An 18,293-nucleotide genomic window follows, 5' to 3' on the forward strand; every position below is an offset into this window, starting at 1 on the left:
CTAACCATCGAGTTTATTTATTTATTTGTTGTTTGTTTATTCATTTAAAAATATAATAATAATTTAAGAAACTAATAAAATATTTTTTCTCATCTTTAATCAGATAAAATAAGTTATTCATGCAGGCGAATATCACAGACACCCTTAAAGCGTTGCATTATGGGAAATTGAGTCATTGCTTCGAACTCCCGCACTTTTATTAGCTTGTAGAAAAAGAAAAGTCTGTATTTACCTGGACATTTTATACTGACTATACATAGTCCATGTGCATGATTTAAGTCATAACTTACAATAATATTCAGGGGTAACAATTAACGATTAATAATAATAATAATAATAATAATAAATAATAATTAATAATAATAATATGTGTATTAGTAGTCACTGGGCACTTTATTCATCTGTCTCGTGTTGTCTGTCTGCCCTGACTTGTTTTGCATTGTTTATACTATGTTGCACACTATGCACAACTTAGCCTATAGTCCTTAGATCTGTGTTGTCTTATGTAGCTGTTTTGTTGTTTTTGTAGCACGATGGTCCTGGAGAAATGTTGTTTTACTGCAACAGCTTTATCAAGTCAAGTCAAGAAGCTTTTATCGCGATTTCAACCATATACAGTATAGTTGTTGCAGAACACAGTAAAATGAGACGTTTCTCCAGGATCAGGATGCTACACAGAACAAAGACAGAGCTGAGGACTTAGTAAGTTAGTCCTAGCCACATAAAGTGCAACCTGGTGCAAACAGTGCAGGACAAGACAGACAAGACAGTGCAGGACAAAAGTCACAGATTCCCAAATGGATTATAGATTAGGCAGAGTTATATATTATAATAGTGGTTACACAGTGCTTAATGTTCTGTTACTGGTCAGAAGGTTGTGGGTTCCGGTCACAACACCACCACTATACCAACCTTGATCTTGAGGGGTGTTTAATTTGGTCCCAACTCTATGGTCCCAACTTTCTGACAATCTGGTATATATGAAATAATGAAATCAACAAGTGTACAGTATATGTGATAAGTACTGTATATCTTATTCTGATTCTGATAAGTGTACAGTATGTGTGTTAAGTGTACAATATGTGTGATAAGTGTACAGTATATGTGATAAGTATACAATGTGTGATACGTGTTCAGTATGTGTGTTAAGTGTACAATATGTGTGATAAGTGTACAGTATGTCGATAACTGTTACACTTCACTGTTACACTGTGGAGCTTCTTTCACTAAAACGTGTATCTAAACGTGTACACTAAAGTATATCTGATTCTCATTCTGATAAGTACAGTATATGTGATAAGTGTAGTGTGTGATAAGTGTACAGTACGTGTGATAAGTGAACAGTATGTGTGATAAGTGTACAGTATGTGTGTTAAGTGTACAGTATATGTGATAAGTGTACAGTATGTGTGTGATAAGTGTACAGTATGTGTGTGATAAGTGTACAGTATATCGGATAAGTGTACAGTACATGTGTGATAAGTGTACAGTATGTGTGATAAGTGTACAATATATGTGATAAGTGTACAGTATGTGTGATTAATGTACAGTATATGTGTGTAAGTGTACAGTATGAATGTGATTAGTCTACAGTATGTGTGATTAGTGTACATTATGTGTGATTAGTGTACAGTATATTTGATAAGTGTACAGTATGTGTGATTAGTGTACAGTATATGTGATTAGTGTACATTATGTGTGATTAGTGTACAGTATATTTGATAAGTGTACAGTATGTGTGATAAGTGTTCAGTATGTGTGATAAGTGTACTGTATGTGGATAACTTACACTTCACTCTTACACTGTGGAGCTTTTGTCACTAAAACAAATAAGTGATAAGAGATAAGTGTACAGTATGTGTGTGATTAGTCTACATTATGTGTGATTAGTGTACAGTATGTGTGTGATAAGTGTACAGTATGTATGTGCTTAGTCTACAGTATATGTGATTAGTGTATATGTGATTAGTGTACAGTATATGTGATTAGTGTACATTATGTGTGATTAGTGTACAGTATATGTGATTAGTCTACAGTATGTGTGATTAGTGTACAATATATGTGATTAGTGTACATTGTGTGATAATGTGATTAGTCTACAGTATGTGTGATAAGTGTACAGTATATGTGTGTGATAAGTGTACAGTATGTATGTGCTTAGTCTACAGTATATGTGATTAGTGTATATTATATGTGATTAGTGTACATTATGTGTGATTAGTGTACAGTATATGTGATTAGTCTACAGTATGTGTGATTAGTGTACAGTATATGTGATTAGTGTACATTATGTGTGATTAGTGTACAGTATATTTGATAAGTGTACAGTATGTGTGATAAGTGTTCAGTATGTGTGATAAGTGTACTGTATGTGGATAACTTACACTTCACTCTTACACTGTGGAGCTTCTGTCACTAAAACAAATAAGTGATAAGAGAAGTGTACAGTATGTGTGTGATTAGTCTACATTATGTGTGATTAGTGTACAGTATGTGTGTGTGATAAGTGTACAGTATGTATGTGCTTAGTCTACAGTATATGTGATTAGTGTATATTATGTGATTAGTGTACAGTATATGTGATTAGTGTACATTATGTGTGATTAGTGTACAGTATATGTGATTAGTCTACAGTATGTGTGATTAGTGTACAATATATGTGATTAGTGTACATTATGTGTGATAATGTGATTAGTCTACAGTATGTGTGATAAGTGTACAGTATGTATGTGCTTAGTCTACAGTATATGTGATTAGTGTATATTATATGTGATTAGTGTACAGTATATGTGATTAGTGTACATTATGTGTGATTAGTGTACAGTATATGTGATTAGTCTACAGTATGTGTGATTAGTGTACAATATGTGATTAGTGTACATTATATGTGATTAGTGTACAGTATATGTGATAATGTGATTAGTCTACAGTATGTGTGATTAGTCTACAGTATATGTGATTAGTGTATATTATATGTGAGTAGTGTACAGTATATGTGATTAGTGTACATTATGTGTGATTAGTGTACAGTATATGTGATTAGTGTACAGTATAGGTGATTAGTGTACAGTATGTGTGATTAGTGTACAGTATACGTGATTAGTGTACAGTATGTGTGATTAGTGTACAGTATATGTGATTAGTGTACATTATGTGTGATTAGTGTACAGTATATGTGATTAGTATACAGTATATGTGATTAGTGTATATTATATGTGATTAGTGTACAGTATATGTGATTAGTGTACATTATGTGTGATTAGTCTACAGTATGTGTGATTAGTGTACAATATATGTGATTAGTGTACATTATGTGTGATTAGTGTACAGTATATGTGATTAGTGTACATTATGTGTGATTAGTGTACAGTATACGTGATTAGTGTACAGTATGTGTGATTAGTGTACAGTATATGTGATTAGTGTACATTATGTGTGATTAGTGTACAGTATATGTGATTAGTATACAGTATATGTGATTAGTGTATATTATGTGATTAGTGTACAGTATATGTGATTAGTGTACATTATGTGTGATTAGTGTACAGTATATGTGATTAGTCTACAGTATGTGTGATTAGTGTACAATATATGTGATTAGTGTACATTATGTGTGATAATGTGATTAGTCTACAGTATGTGTGATAAGTGTACAGTATGTATGTGCTTAGTCTACAGTATATGTGATTAGTGTATATTATATGTGATTAGTGTACAGTATATGTGATTAGTGTACATTATGTGTGATTAGTCTACAGTATGTGTGATTAGTGTACAATATATGTGATTAGTGTACATTATGTGTGATTAGTGTACAGTATATGTGATTAGTGTACATTATGTGTGATTAGTGTACAGTATACGTGATTAGTGTACAGTATGTGTGATTAGTGTACAGTATATGTGATTAGTGTACATTATGTGTGATTAGTGTACAGTATATGTGATTAGTATACAGTATATGTGATTAGTGTATATTATATGTGATTAGTGTACAGTATATGTGATTAGTGTACATTATGTGTGATTAGTGTACAGTATATGTGATTAGTGTATATTATATGTGATTAGTGTACAGTATATGTGATTAGTGTACATTATGTGTGATTAGTGTACAGTATATGGACCACACTCTCTGATTCTGATTCTGCCCATGTCCTTCTGATTCTACACGTTTCAATATTACACGTTAATCCCTGTCACGTGTCCTGGAAGGTGCTTATCGACATGGTGACGCTCCTGGTGATACAGCTTCCAACTCATCTTGAAATGTGTCCGTGTGGGCGGAGCCAACAGTGTGCGCGATTCTGATTTGTGCGTTAGAGCTAACCGCTATCGAAGGGGGAGGAGTCACAGAGGCCTAGGAACAGCAAGAGAACTAGAAGCAGAAGAGCAACAGCGAGAGAAGGTCGGCTGTAGGGCTGTAGGGCTGTAATGCTGTATAGGGGCTAGAAACACACCCCCCCACACACACACCCCAGTTAATCTTTATTTACATTACTTTTAGCTTAACTTACTACTGGGTTGCGTGTAAAAAGAAGAGAGGATGTTGGTCCCTGTGGGAAGATAATGAAGAGGCTGTGTGTGTTGTTGCTGTGCCTCACTGTAGCTCTCCTGTGTTGGTAAGTTGACTTAGCACGAACACTAGCTGTCTATATTTTTAAATATATCGCTGTTATTAACTATACTTTTAAAAAAAGAAAAACCTTATTAATCCCACTTCGACACCAGAGACACCATGAGATGCTATCGCTAACCTGTCTGTGTGTAAATGTCTGTTATTAGCTTCGTTTGTTAGCCTGTAAGCTTCATACGTAGCTAGCAGACAGTTTAGATATATAACGTGGAATAAATACATACATTTCATATACACGGATATATATACATATTGTTGTTCTGTCCGTCTATATAGTCGCTAAGTGTCGTGAAAGTGGAAATGAACTCAAAGTAGAGTGCTGAGACGCCACAGTTTGTATTAGAGGTCTGGCTAATGTAAAGCTAGCTATAGGGTAAGAGCTGGTATAGATAGAGTGAAGGGTTTGGTAGGTTATGTACAGAACAATGTCCAGCCTCTTTTCTCTGTATAGGTTGGTGAATTTAGTCATTTGACGACAGTTTGGATGGTTAGTTGCTGAACATTTGAGTAAATTTTTTGTACGAGCAGTTCTATCTAATTAACAAACAAAATGAATTATTATTATTATTATTATTATTATTATTATTATTATTATTATTATTATTTATACTGTTGTACTAACATCACTATTGGCTTCATATAACCGGGCATAAAGAATTGAAATCCTTTTCTCAGCTCAAGTAAGGTTTTGCAATTCGTACTCCATTCATGAGTAGTGATATTTATGTTTATTTCTCAGCATAAGTCCAATTATTCAAATACTAAACATATTAGATAAATGTTTACCATCAGACCATCTACGCCATGTAATTCTGTTAATCTTGTCTGTTATTATTTGATGCCATGCTTTTTTCATTATGATGTTACCTTAGTTTAAGTTTTAGTAAAAGTGCAGCTGTCTGTAAAATACACATCAGATATTAAATGTGGTGATTGTGTGTATACATACACACGCGCGCACACACACGCACACACACGCACACACACACACAAAACCTTGGCCCCCTGTGATGCAGAGCAGACGTATTTCTTTCCTGAGACAATTCCAACTATTTAAATATTAACCACATTATGTAAATGTCTGCCATCAGATTTGCGTTTTGCATCTATTTCTTTACTGAATCATTTTATCACCCAATTTCTGTTGACACGTTTAAAATATTTGCAAAGGAGACGGAGCGATGCCAATTTTTGAGATTTGAGCTGATCGTTCCCATCCACTATGATGATTTTATTATTATCGTTGTTTTTAGTTGACAGATTAAATGCTTTGATACTAAAATGTCTTACATTGTAAATGAGTAAAATACATGTAACACAGGATTCTTTAATCTAACAAAATCAACCCTATCTAAATAAAAGATCACAATTTTTTATGTTTAAATCAGAAATTAAATTATTTTCCAGTATGTTTGATATAAAAATTTTGGTCCTTGGTTTCAGATCAGATAAATTATTCACGTGTTATTTTAGCTTTTTTGGGGATTTAAAGTTGCACCTAGACTCAAGATGACACTTTATATATATATATATGTATATATGTCTTAGCTTCTAGAACAAGAAACTTCCTGATAAATACTCCCACATTACTAACAATATCTAGCATCTTTTCTGTAATTAATAACAGCCTACTTATTTTTTAGTCCTTTATCAGTTAATCAGTTAAAGCTAACCTCTGTTCCTCTAACTAACGGTTCCTCAGTACTGAGGCAAGCTATAATTAGCACTATTTGCAATTGTGCAGAAAGCCTTGTGTGTATTAAGCTTCATTGGATGAGCTGCTTCTGGTCTGTTGGTGTTTCTTTGTCCTGCCGTTACTCCATGAGACGGAAAAACGGCAGGTCGCTCGTGAGTCGGAGCAAACTGCCCGAGAGTGTTATAGTCTTACAGACAGGCTCTTTAGAGAGCTCTGTGCACTTCCCCTTCTTGTTAGGGCTGATTATGAATTTAGGTTGTGTTTGCTTATTCAGAAAACTATTATGTGTGTTAATTTTGTACTGAATGGTTCATCCACAAACCTCTACTGACATATGCCTTATATTGGTGTAGCTGAAGCTCAGTACTGGTTCTACTTGGGAAGGATTTTGTGTGTGTTTGTGTCTGTACAGAAACAGAAATTTGCTTGTGGATTTGCCTTTGGTCTAAAATAAGCTGACACTTTCAGGTACACTGTTTTTCACTGCTCAATTTCAGGAGCTGTGACAATTTCCCTATTCTTAATTGCAAATCTTAGCATCATTTGGTGACAAAAAGAGACAAACATACAGATTACTGAAGAGCGAGCTGCACATCACACTTGCTCATTTATCTTTTGAGGACGGAAAAAAACCCTTTTTTGAGCACTTGGTTAGGAAAGACACTTCAAGAAAGAGAAAGAAGTAAAAGGTGAAGATGAAAGTGCACAGGAAGCCTAAAATATACGAGCACTTTAATGGCAAAAAGTTTTAGAGGAAGTAGAAGTGCCCGGTTATTTATTCTCAGCAAATATTTTTTATTCTAATACCAGTGTTGCTACCAGTGTTGATACAGTGGCATTTCAAGTCAGGCATTTCATACTCCATACTCCATGCACGCCAACTCAATCAGCTACAAGCAGTGAGAAGGAACACGCTTCTTTCAAGCAGATGTTTATCCATAGATGTTTATCCATTGTAAATTTACAATTAGTAACTAAACAATGACTGAATGTGTATGAAGTGAATAGATGAGTCAGATCTACACACGTCATATGACTCCAAACCTGTCGTGACGCATCACGCACGCATCACGTGGCTAAAAACAAAAACGCCGTTAACATCACTGGTTTCTTTGTAACTTTTAGAGGGCACCCTGTGGCCTTGACATCTAAACATGGTCACAGTTTGCTACTAAACAGCTGTTCTTTTAAGTGGAAATGTGCCGGCATGTAGGGATCTTCAGAAAATGTACATTTTATTCAATTTGGAACGATTGTGTTAAAAAATTGTGAGTGACCGTCGTGATTACAAAGTCTAATCCTGATAATACCTCTCTCTCTTTCGTTTAAAGTCACAGGCATTTGTATGTGAAAGGGCACTGATAGAGCTTTCCTTTCTGTGTGTTACTTCACATCTGTTCAATTGTGGTCTGGCTGACCACAGTTTAGTTCAGTTTAATTTGTATAGGACTTTCTGCTTTGTGACTATCAATTGTTAAGTCATGTTATTCTAGTCTGTCTTGTTGTTATCAAATGTTCACTGCTAAGAGAAATATGATGCGTTGGTCTAGACCGCTCTAGAGTTGTCATCCAGACTGACGTATGAGGCGCAGAGGTAATCCGCATGAGGAAGCACCACTAAACCCTCCTGGGTCCCTCGTCTGGTTCCTGCCAGAGCCGCTGCTCAGGAGTATAACAGTGTGGCATGAGCACGGTTGATAAGTCACTTCAGACACTCAGTAGGAAAAGCATGCTGTATCACAATGTTTTTATATTCTGCTGGAAATGAGTTACAAGTTCAACTGAGGAGAGCTGTAGACTGTGTAATTCTGTAACTTCCTACGTCACTACTTTTGTTGGATTGCAGTGAAGTCCACTGGTGTATTTTGTGTGTACAAATATTCATCTCGGAATTGAATTCTCCAAAGATTCAAACCTCACATCAGCCTTGTTTTTGGAGCGATCGGAAGAGGGTTGGATTAAATGTTAGAAATCAAACTCTCTTCACGTCTGCTCATAGGTATGCTTTGTTTTGTTAGTGTGTGATCACCATCGTGGCCTCACAGCCCAACCTCTCTCCACTCCAACACAAGCTGACACTCCAGGTGCTCCATAGAGCTACTCATCTCTCCATACACTTCTCTCTTTCTGTCGTATCTGTAAGAGTTAATTGTTGCCCTCGCACACAGCACTGATCCTCCTTTCAGTCCTAATGCAGAGAGAACTGAGCACGAAAAGCCAAATCAGGCAGAAACACAAACACAAAGCATTCCGTTATGGGCAGAGCGTAGTGCTGCTCTGGCACAAATCTCTGCTCGCTCTGACTGAAGGCCTCCACTTTCGCTGTTTGCGATCTCGGAGTGGATCACACGTTTCTTACTGACACTGTGAGTGTTTACTTCAGACCTCCATTAAATCACATGCGTCATGTGTTTAGCATGTGGTTATCTGCTCTTTTCTTCCTTCAGCCCTCTTTCCTATGATGGCCTTGTTAAATCAGATATCAAGTAAAAATTGTCAGAACAAAAACTTGCTGGGGAAAAAAGTTTGTCTTGCCTCAGGAGTGGGAACTCGGAGCGATGTCATTTCCAGCCTACATTCCAGCTACATAACAATGGACACCTCCGTGTTTGTCTTTTTATTTATTTTTTTGTTTATTTTAGCAAGAAGTTAGTCAGCTTTCTCTGATGACTGACGTCTAATTTCCTCCTTAAAACAGTGAACTGTGTTGCATTTAATATTATGTCTATATAACAATGGACATATATGTATGTATGTATATATGTATGTATGTATGTATGTATGTATGTATATATAAATAATAATATATATAATATGTATGTATGTATGTATGTATATATAAATAATAATAATATATATATATATATATAACAAGGGCTTCTGCTGATCCTGTGAGCTGCCATGTTGATTAGTCATCACCTCCTGAACTAAGGGTTGAGTAGACCATCCTGAGAGGGCGCTGAAAGAGGGCGTTTTTTTTTTTTTTTTACCTTATCAGAGGTTAAGCTTTGTACTCATCTTGCTTGATATCTCTGATGTCTTTACCAGGGTTGTTATAAAGATGACACAAAAGTGATGGCGAAGAAATGACTCATCATACAGTGTAGGTCTGTAATACACTATGTCTATACCATGGCTGTATTTTATTTCTTTTCTTTTTTCTTTTTTTTGCCTTTAAGCAGAAAGAAAATGCTACCAAGTCTTTTACATAGAGCATAGAGATGAACGGGAAAACACATACATTCGAACCCATATTAAAATTCTTTACAGCTACATTACAGTTACTTTACAGCCAGAAAATGAACGCGTTCTGACGGGTGAGATTCAAAAATACAGCAGCAGCAAAGAACAAATGAAAGGTAAACATCTAAGGGTTTGAGTAGATTTGGGCAAAAGTTTACTTGTCACTTTTAGAATTCATTTTGTTTGTTTATTAGATAGAAATGCAGAAAATGCGGAAAATAGAAGTTTAACAATGGTCCACGAGGCATTTGTAAAAATCTGATATACGCTTTCAATTTCAAAATGAACAGTGATCTAGTACGTGACCATTAAGTAACGAGGCTCTGCAGGTTGCACCGAAAGGCCTTTTATTTTGTGTTAGCAGAAGTATACATGGCACCTCTCTGTCGTTTACTCGGAACCTTCAACATGAGCTGAACTTGACACGGACTGACGTGGTTAATGGGTCAGACGCACGTTTTAACATTGACGTGCAATAAGACAACAATTACTGTGCTGCTGAAATGTGCTGTTAAACTGTGTGCTCCAAATGTAATCTGAATAAGTGGCCCTTTGTAAGTAGTGGAGCTGCACACGTTACTGATTACGTTTAAACCCGAGCACTGAGTATTCTTCCATGGATACTTGATTTCAGTGTTCGGCTCACCCCTTTGTATGCAGTGATGACATGGTGAATATGAAACAGTGGATGAGTGGCATCTAAGTTAGCTGAGCTCTTCACTCTGTAGCGTCTTCTTGATTGATTTATTACACGTGAGAGGGATGTTTTTATAAACTGTTTCCTGTACTAGCACTCGCATCTCCATTCTCAGTGCACATGCACACTTCACACACTCTGTTCAGTTTCTCTTCACACTCCTCAATGTGTCTGTGTGGACGCACAGGATATGAGGGTTTTACTGCCACCAGGTCCAAAGTTGTCTCTACTTCTCTTTTTTCCCCCCTCTTGTTTATCTTTAATTTTCGCTTGTTGCTTGTTTTGAATAGTTTACCACTGGCGCACAAAGACACCAGTGCTTATCGGATTGATCCTACAGCCAACGCTGGCATTCTCGATTAAGAGACAACCGAAAGCAGAAACTGCTGTTTTCCAGCTGCACAGTTTGCTTGAAGTAAAATACAGTAGAAAGCAAAGAGGTTTAGTTTCAGATTTTTTTTTTTAGATGACTAGATGTTATTGTAGGAAGTGATGTCACAGTGCCTTTATCTGAGGTGCTGTGAATTTGCTTATGTGTGCTCGTCGCCAACAATATGATGAACTCTTGCACATTCATGCAGTTATTTAATCTAATCAGCCAATCAGGTGGCAGCAGCAGCACAATTCAGATCCAGGTCAAAAGCTTCAGTTAATATTCATATCAAACATCGGTATGAAGAAACAATTGTGATCTCTGAATTTAACTGATTAACATGTCATGATGCCATGTCACGGTTATATAGTTAGTGGATAGGATGGGATGATAACATATTGCACATGCTCTTATAAGCCTATTGAAGAGTAATAAAGGTGATCTAAGGAAGGATTGTGATTGTATAGAGGAGAGGGATTGTTCTAAAATCAGACGTTGAGAGACGAACCAAAAATGTTGCATGGTTGTGGAAGAGAAAGAAGGACAAACAAGTCATTAATTTCTGATTCTCGTAAGATACGACGCAACACCGTCAGGACGTTATTAATCTTGCAACGTAAATAAACATGGACCGCTTTTGCCTTAAGGTTGTCTTTAAAATTTCTTCCTGAGTGGTTAATGTTATCTCAGCATAGCACCTGCTGGATTCCAGTCTGTTCAGTTATTAATGCTAAAGCAAATTACGGTCTCATTGACACAGCAAATAAAACTCCCTCTCTGTTCAGAGTTCTCTTTCTTTCGATACTAAGAATATGGGGAGTCACATATATTCGAACAAATTGCATGACATTTGACATTTGAAACTAATTCATACTGACATGGCTCTGCAAGTTGTTTGCGTAATCCTGCTAAAACTGAGCTGTGAGCCTTTGTGTAAGCATGCTAGACTCCTGGTGTTGCATGCAGAGCGATGAAACTGAGGCCCACGTAGCAAAAGTGCAAAACAGCACCGCTGTGTTATGGTGTGGAGTAGGAAGGAGAGAAACTACGCAGGGCAACGGCAAGATGTGGCAGTGATAGGGTATATTTTGCACTTCTGTGGTATATCTGTGTTTCCTAAAGCTCTGTTTGATGATCACATTACAGATCAAGCTATTATGAAATTGGCTCGTTTAATTATTATCTCAATTATTATCCCAGCAACCAATTCATCAAATGCTTCCACTGATACACATGAAGCCAGCTAGATGCATCCTTTCCACCGTCTTCCATATACATGAGTTCACAGATGCCTTTGATTGGCTTGTTTAACTGATGGAGAGAGACAGAGAGAGCGATTTTGGTGTCATTTGGTTTTGAACTTGTGATCTCTGGATGGACAGAGCGACAGCTTTTTCTGTTGAGGCACTTCTAGTAGAAACAACCCCAGCTCATAAATAACCCCCATTGTCCTTTTTGTAGACAAGGCTGCTTGTGTATCCAATGGCAACAGTTAAAAATCCTGCCTTGCATTCTCATAGCACTTCAGAATAGTGGTTGGCATGGAAACCCATAGGACCGATGAGCTCAAGGCCGTGTTATTCCACCGTCTCGGCTTTTGCAGTCGAGCGTGCTGAGTCGGAAGATCGATTCAACTCAACCATGTTCATCGTGCTCTCTGATTGCTCCTTTGACTCACTGTTTAACTGACTCTTCCCTTTGAGATTGGGGTCTGAAGTAGTTGTGTGTTTCTCTGCACACCTTTGAACCTCAGTGGGGACAGACTCGACTTATGAGTCTGTAAAAACCACATTGACACCCAAATTCAGTGTAATGCTCTAATTATGCTTTCATTCATCTTCAGTAACCGCTTTGTCCTGATCAGGTTTGTAGTGGATCTGGAAACATGCCTGGAATGAGATGGGAATACTCCCTGGATGAGCACTATGCACACGCACTGACACACTACTTCACACCTAAGGGCCTTTTTACACCTGGTCATTTCACGTATTTTCTGTGATCCGATAGCTATCCGATCGTAAAAAGACCATGTCTTAAACGCTCTCCGAAACGTTTTCGAGAAGGATATAAATCCGACTGTTCAAACCCCTTCAGGAGGTGGTCTGGGACGCTTTTCAGATGAAACTGGACAGGTGTAAATGAATGTTTTTGTTCAAGACACATACGTCAGCGCTATACTCCTCCCAAACGGAAGTACGTCACTCGCAAGTGATTTTTCGCCCAGGCGTCTCGTTGGGTCTTAAAATGCACTGCTGCCACCAGCGAAATGCAGCAAACAGTAAATGCTGTTTTTTGTAGCATAACCGTCGTAACAAGTTTTTCTGTCTTCTTTTTGATTGCGTTCTGAAAACCGCATGTTTCAAGTGTGTTCCATTTCAATTACCCCGGAAATGAGGTAAAATAGGAAAAAAGAGGAAGATAAAAGAGGAAATTGCATTTTGGTCATTAGTAGAAAGATTGGATCGATATCCGATTCGCCGAGACGCATTTATGTGGCCTAATGTAAATGGAACAGTTTTAACAAATCAGATAGCTATCGGATCAAAACACATGACCAGTTGTAAAAAGACCCTAAGAGCAGTTGGTCCAAGACACCTAGGAAAATGGGAGAAGAAAATCTTTCAAAAAAAGATTGGCCTGGTGAACCTGGAGCTGTGTGAACGCAAAGCTACAACACATGCTGCAAGTTAAAGACAATGAACTTATCTATGAGAGTTGGCCATCGATGAGCTTGTACACACTCTGACATCCTGCCTAGACTGTAGATGTGACACTGCTATGTAACAGAGTGTTTGAGTGAAAGACGAAGGATTTTGTAGAAAGGGCATGAAATAAAGTACAGTTGTTTGCTTCATCTCACACTCTATCAGCTTGACCGAGTCGGTACGTTTTCGTTTTCATCTGCCTCAAAATCCCTGGCCTACTTTCCAACATGAGATTTGTTGCGTCACTTTGCCTGTGTGTTCCTCTGTTTGTCTCCCAGCCACGTGTCTCAGTACACACCCCAGCACAGCTCCAGGTCTCAGACACACACACTAACAGTACAGTGCAGTTAAAGCAACAGTAATATACAGCGGAGATACTTTATTTTTTATATCTAAAAGGGTCACACTGCCCACTGGAGCGTCTTTCAGTCTTTCCCTCGTGTGGTATATAAAAGGAGTTTGGAGAAAGTTTCAAATATTTGTATTGTAAAGGCTCGCCAATTCTTATCCTTAATTCTTCTTTGTTCACATGTATGACTGACCTATAAGGATTAAATCAAGGCCTCTTCTGGGAATAATGGTTAAAATAACTCTCTACAGCACCAAGACCAAATTTAGCAGTATTTTACTTCTCCATGCTCAGGCATGTCTTGTACTTAATCATTAGCTTCTGCTGGCATATTTGCTCACTCTTTTCGTCACTAAGCTGTAAAGGAGGCTTCTGTGATGTATAAATAAACTCCCAGGCCACGTTGACACCTGTTAGTAACATCCGAACGAGCCAATAAGAAACGGACAGCCGGAAATACGTACACGTCAACACCTGGCTTTTATTTAACTTTTCTGTTGGAAGAAGAGCTTCGCACACGTTCAGTACGTCAGTCTTCATGTAGAATCCTCTCACGTATTCACACCTCATTTACTTTTAAGAGACGCTTCTAACATTTTATTCATGTATCTTGCTAGTAATATTTTTAGTGAACAGGAGGTGAAACAACAACAAACAAAATGTCTTTAATTAGTTTATGGCTTTATCTAATAGCCAAACAGTACAGAACTCTGAATATGTCAGCCTGGATGTACCGATAAACGCTTGCGTTCCTGTCACGTCTTCGAGATACACAAGACTTCGTTCAGCTGGTTTTCCTTTAAGCGATAAGTAAAAATAATTAAGTGATGATCAAGCTGACCAGCTCTACACACAAATCTATATCAATAGAGTATTAATAGTGAGGTTTTGTTTTTTGGTCCCATCACAGTTGCTATAGAGGTTCAGGATTTTCAGCCAGAACACTCATAGGTGGAAGTTTAATAGAACTGTCTTTTTATCTATTGTAGTTGTTGTTTTGATTTTTGTTCAGGAAGCAATTATGCTTCTTCTAACAGGGTAGCATTGCTGTCGAATCGTCTATAACCATGCGTTTACATGGTGTCAGGTTATCAGATAATGTAACAATAAATGAAGAACCATTTCAATAGAGTGAAGTGGTTTAGTTAACGTTCATGTACAGAGTCTACACTGTACACCGTTTTACTTCTTTATATAATGTGTTAGACTTTTATATCACACTCCACTATATAGCACCATCACTTTCGGGTTTATGTCGCGTTCTGTTCAGTTTGAGCTCGTCTGTCTGGTTCGGGTTGAGAGTTCGACACTCTGAACAAAACAAAAGCTAACAGGAAATATCGGAGGGATTTTGTTGTATGTGCCTCAGCTTTGCTGAACCCATTCAGACAGACAGCCAGGGGATGAACTGTGGCACCTAACACAATCTCTGCCACATCAAATTGAGTACAGACTGATTGATCTCAGTCGTCTGTCCTCTGTACCGCTGCCCGAGTTTGGGTCTGGACTCGACCCACTGTGACTGGCCTTCAGGGGCTGACTACTTTCTGACTGGTGGATGTGGCTTAGATCACATCAGTAATTAAAAGAATTTGATGCCTTTTGTAAAAGGTATAATTTGTAAAATTAGATTAAACGTATGTGTCAATATATGAGAGTAATGTGTCGCAATATAGAAAGCGTGACCTTTTCAGTAAGGTTAAAAAGACACCATCCCCATGCAGCTGTGATCTACACTGCCCAAGATGGTGGTTGTGGGCATTTTGTTTGGAGATTTATTGCAGGTTGAAATGACTGCTTCGTGGACGTCATCATGTCTGAATCGATCGTTTTAGGTTGGTCCGAGGTTTAGTTTATTCAGTCTACCGTTAGTGGGGTGAATTTATTTTACAAATATAGTGATTCTGTAGTAAAGTTTAGTTTTGATATTAAACCTATGCATATATAAGTCCCTGAATAATATATATATTTTTTAATTGCTTATAGAAATAATGAATGAATGAATGAACGAATAAATAAATAAATAGCCTTTTGACAGAATTTATTTATTTATTTATTTATTTATTTATTTATTTATTTTTTGAGTGTTCTGGAAATCTGATTGAATCGAATGAACAAAATTGTGAACAAAAAGGGTGTTTGACACTCCTACCTGTCAGAGTGATCTCACAGTTCTCTGTCAAAGTCAAGTTTGTAGAAGATTGTGGAATTTGACGAGGTTGTAAACCGGCTGGCTGCTGTCGTGTCGGAGAAGTAACCCATGCCATGTGTTTTTAGCCCTTTTTTCTTTAAAGCCTGTCTGCTAACCCAGTTACAGGAGAGCTCTTGTGCTTGACTTGGAGCACAGAGGATTTATTCAGAATCCTGACTTGACATTTTCTGCTGGTCTGGTCCACGAAACTCATTTGAGAGCTGAATCTGATGTTCTGTAATCAAATGTGAGCGTTTCCTAACATGCAAACGTAGACTTGTCTGTACAGGTGGAAGATTTGTAGCTTTAGCACCTGACTGGGTTCTTCTCAAGAGTAACCGTGTTGAATATTTTATATTATAAATACGAACATATACTTTTTTTATAGATAGTCATCCAAAAGATATTGAATGCGTTATATGCAGTACCTTTGTACTGTCAGCTACTTTCTAAACTGCAGTGAGACTGAGGGACTTGTATCTCAGGGACTGATTTGGATCATGCTGGTAATCAAAGTGAAAACATTTCTTGCAGGAATTCTGAATTCTTGGAATTCTTTGTCACTAGAAGTGTTCCTGGACAAGTATATTAGCTTATATAAGTGACAAGGAAAGAGGCGGCATTTACTGTCTCCTGGCTCAGCGTGTTCGATAACAACGGCGTGTTAAGATTGCGATCATTCCAGCTGAGATCATGTAACCTTAACTTCATCTCGATTAGTTTATCATGTAGACAGCATGCCTTTTTGTTTAAATACAAGAGCGCTTACCCAACACTCCTTCTGTGTTAATGACAAATAAATCTGTTAATGAAGCCTGGTGTAATGATGTAGCTGTTGTGTTGCTCAGAGTTGGTGTTTTTATTTGTTACACATTAAATTAAACAAATTTTAAATCAGTCAACATGTTTGTGTCCTTCAGTAAAAATCTTTAATGCGGTTTTCACTGTTTCTACCTTTGAGCCACTGATCAGACTTTAAAATGCCAGAACCTGACTTGAAAATGAAAATGTGCTGTTTTCAGAAAGTACGTAATGACATTATTCATTTAACACACTCCGGTTAAAAGCGCTATACAAATACAATCGAAGTGAATTAAGGAGTGAGTGTATTTGTTGAGCATTTTTTGTTATAGAATAAATTGAGCTTTGTTTTAAAATGAAATATCTTTGTGCATTGTGTTTGCTAGTATTTACTTTGGCAGAGGAAATGCTTTGCACAGTGACATTTACTGGTAGAGAGTTGTAGAGAGCTCCACATGCCTGCTGATCCAGGCTGTCTGGTTCAGTAAGTGCTTCTGTACAAAGAACTGTTTTTAAAATTACTTGGAACTTCATTGTATCACACATTTGATCACAATGAGTGTCATAAAAGAGGAGTGTCAAACTCAAATCCTGCTCCGGGCCACATGAGCAATTTTGTGAGACCCTGAAGGCCCGAAACTCATAGCCGGTGTGAAAAACAGAGCTAACTGAAACACTTAAAGTTTTTGCACTGTAAGATCGGTAACATTTGTTACGTATTTGTTTCTTTTTAAATAAATGAATTTTATTGGAGACAAGCTACTGTGATGAGAAACAGGATTTGCGTGTGTGTGGGGGTGGGTGGGGGTGGGGTGGGTGTGTGGGGGATGGGGGGGTCTGTGTGTATATATATGAGGAAATGCATGTGGATGTGTGTGTGTTGTAGGTGTCTATGTGCATGCCTGTGTGTGTGTGTGTGTGTGTGTGTGTGTGTGTGTGTGTGTGTGTGTGTTTGTCAGATAGTTACACTGTAAACACTGAGATACAGTGCAGGTGAGAGCTCCTGAAGTTGTCATCTTGAGTTTACACCACAAGGAATATAGACATTATCAGGAGTAATTTTCATCTATAGTCAATGAAAATTTTAATTACAAGTAAAATTGCTATTTCGTATTTCATAGCAACATTGATCTGATTGGGCCATAAATCCCATCAATTAAATATATAATTGTCATCACATCTCATCACTTACTGCTGTATGACACAGCAGTTTAACCAGCAGGTTAACCTCTATAATGAGTTTCTGCATGTGTCACAGCCTGAATAACACCACCATCTACAGAGTCGTTTTAGCCACAAGAGTGTGAATCACACCAAGCACAGCACACGGGTGTCTCTGACTGTAGTGCAATAATTTGAACAGTACTGTAGACCTCCAGGCCACATGACACAAGGCTGTGGGTCTCGTTACCGACGTGAGAAAAGAAATGATATTTTAAGTAAATTGTCCACTACATGATGTACAGAACAATCTATAGGTTTGGTTACCAGCTGCTATTAAAAGAACTGTGAAATTATTGTTTTAAATATAAAGCATTTAATCCAAAATGCAAAAACATTTTTAATCATTTTATTTCAAATCATAGTACAGAATAGATTTTT

At 37.4% G+C, this 18,293-nt stretch overlaps 1 protein-coding gene across 4 annotated transcripts in view; it reads left to right on the forward strand.

Moving 5' to 3' along the window:
- The first annotated feature begins 4,346 nt into the window (after positions 1–4,346).
- Positions 4,347–18,293, forward strand: part of suco (SUN domain containing ossification factor) — a 39,198-nt gene continuing 25,251 nt past the window's right edge. For 3 of the 4 annotated variants that reach the window (XM_027171253.2, XM_027171254.2, XM_047801567.1), the window contains exon 1: positions 4,348–4,622. In XM_027171253.2, the coding sequence (XP_027027054.2) occupies positions 4,570–4,622 (53 nt within the window). In that variant the 5' untranslated portion in view covers positions 4,348–4,569. Of the gene's footprint in view, positions 4,623–18,293 lie in introns of all 4 variants that reach the window. The other variant, XM_047801566.1, reaches the window with a different exon arrangement.

The sequence above is a fragment of the Tachysurus fulvidraco genome, chromosome 16 (assembly GCF_022655615.1).
Source record: "Tachysurus fulvidraco isolate hzauxx_2018 chromosome 16, HZAU_PFXX_2.0, whole genome shotgun sequence".
NCBI lineage: Eukaryota > Metazoa > Chordata > Actinopteri > Siluriformes > Bagridae > Tachysurus > Tachysurus fulvidraco.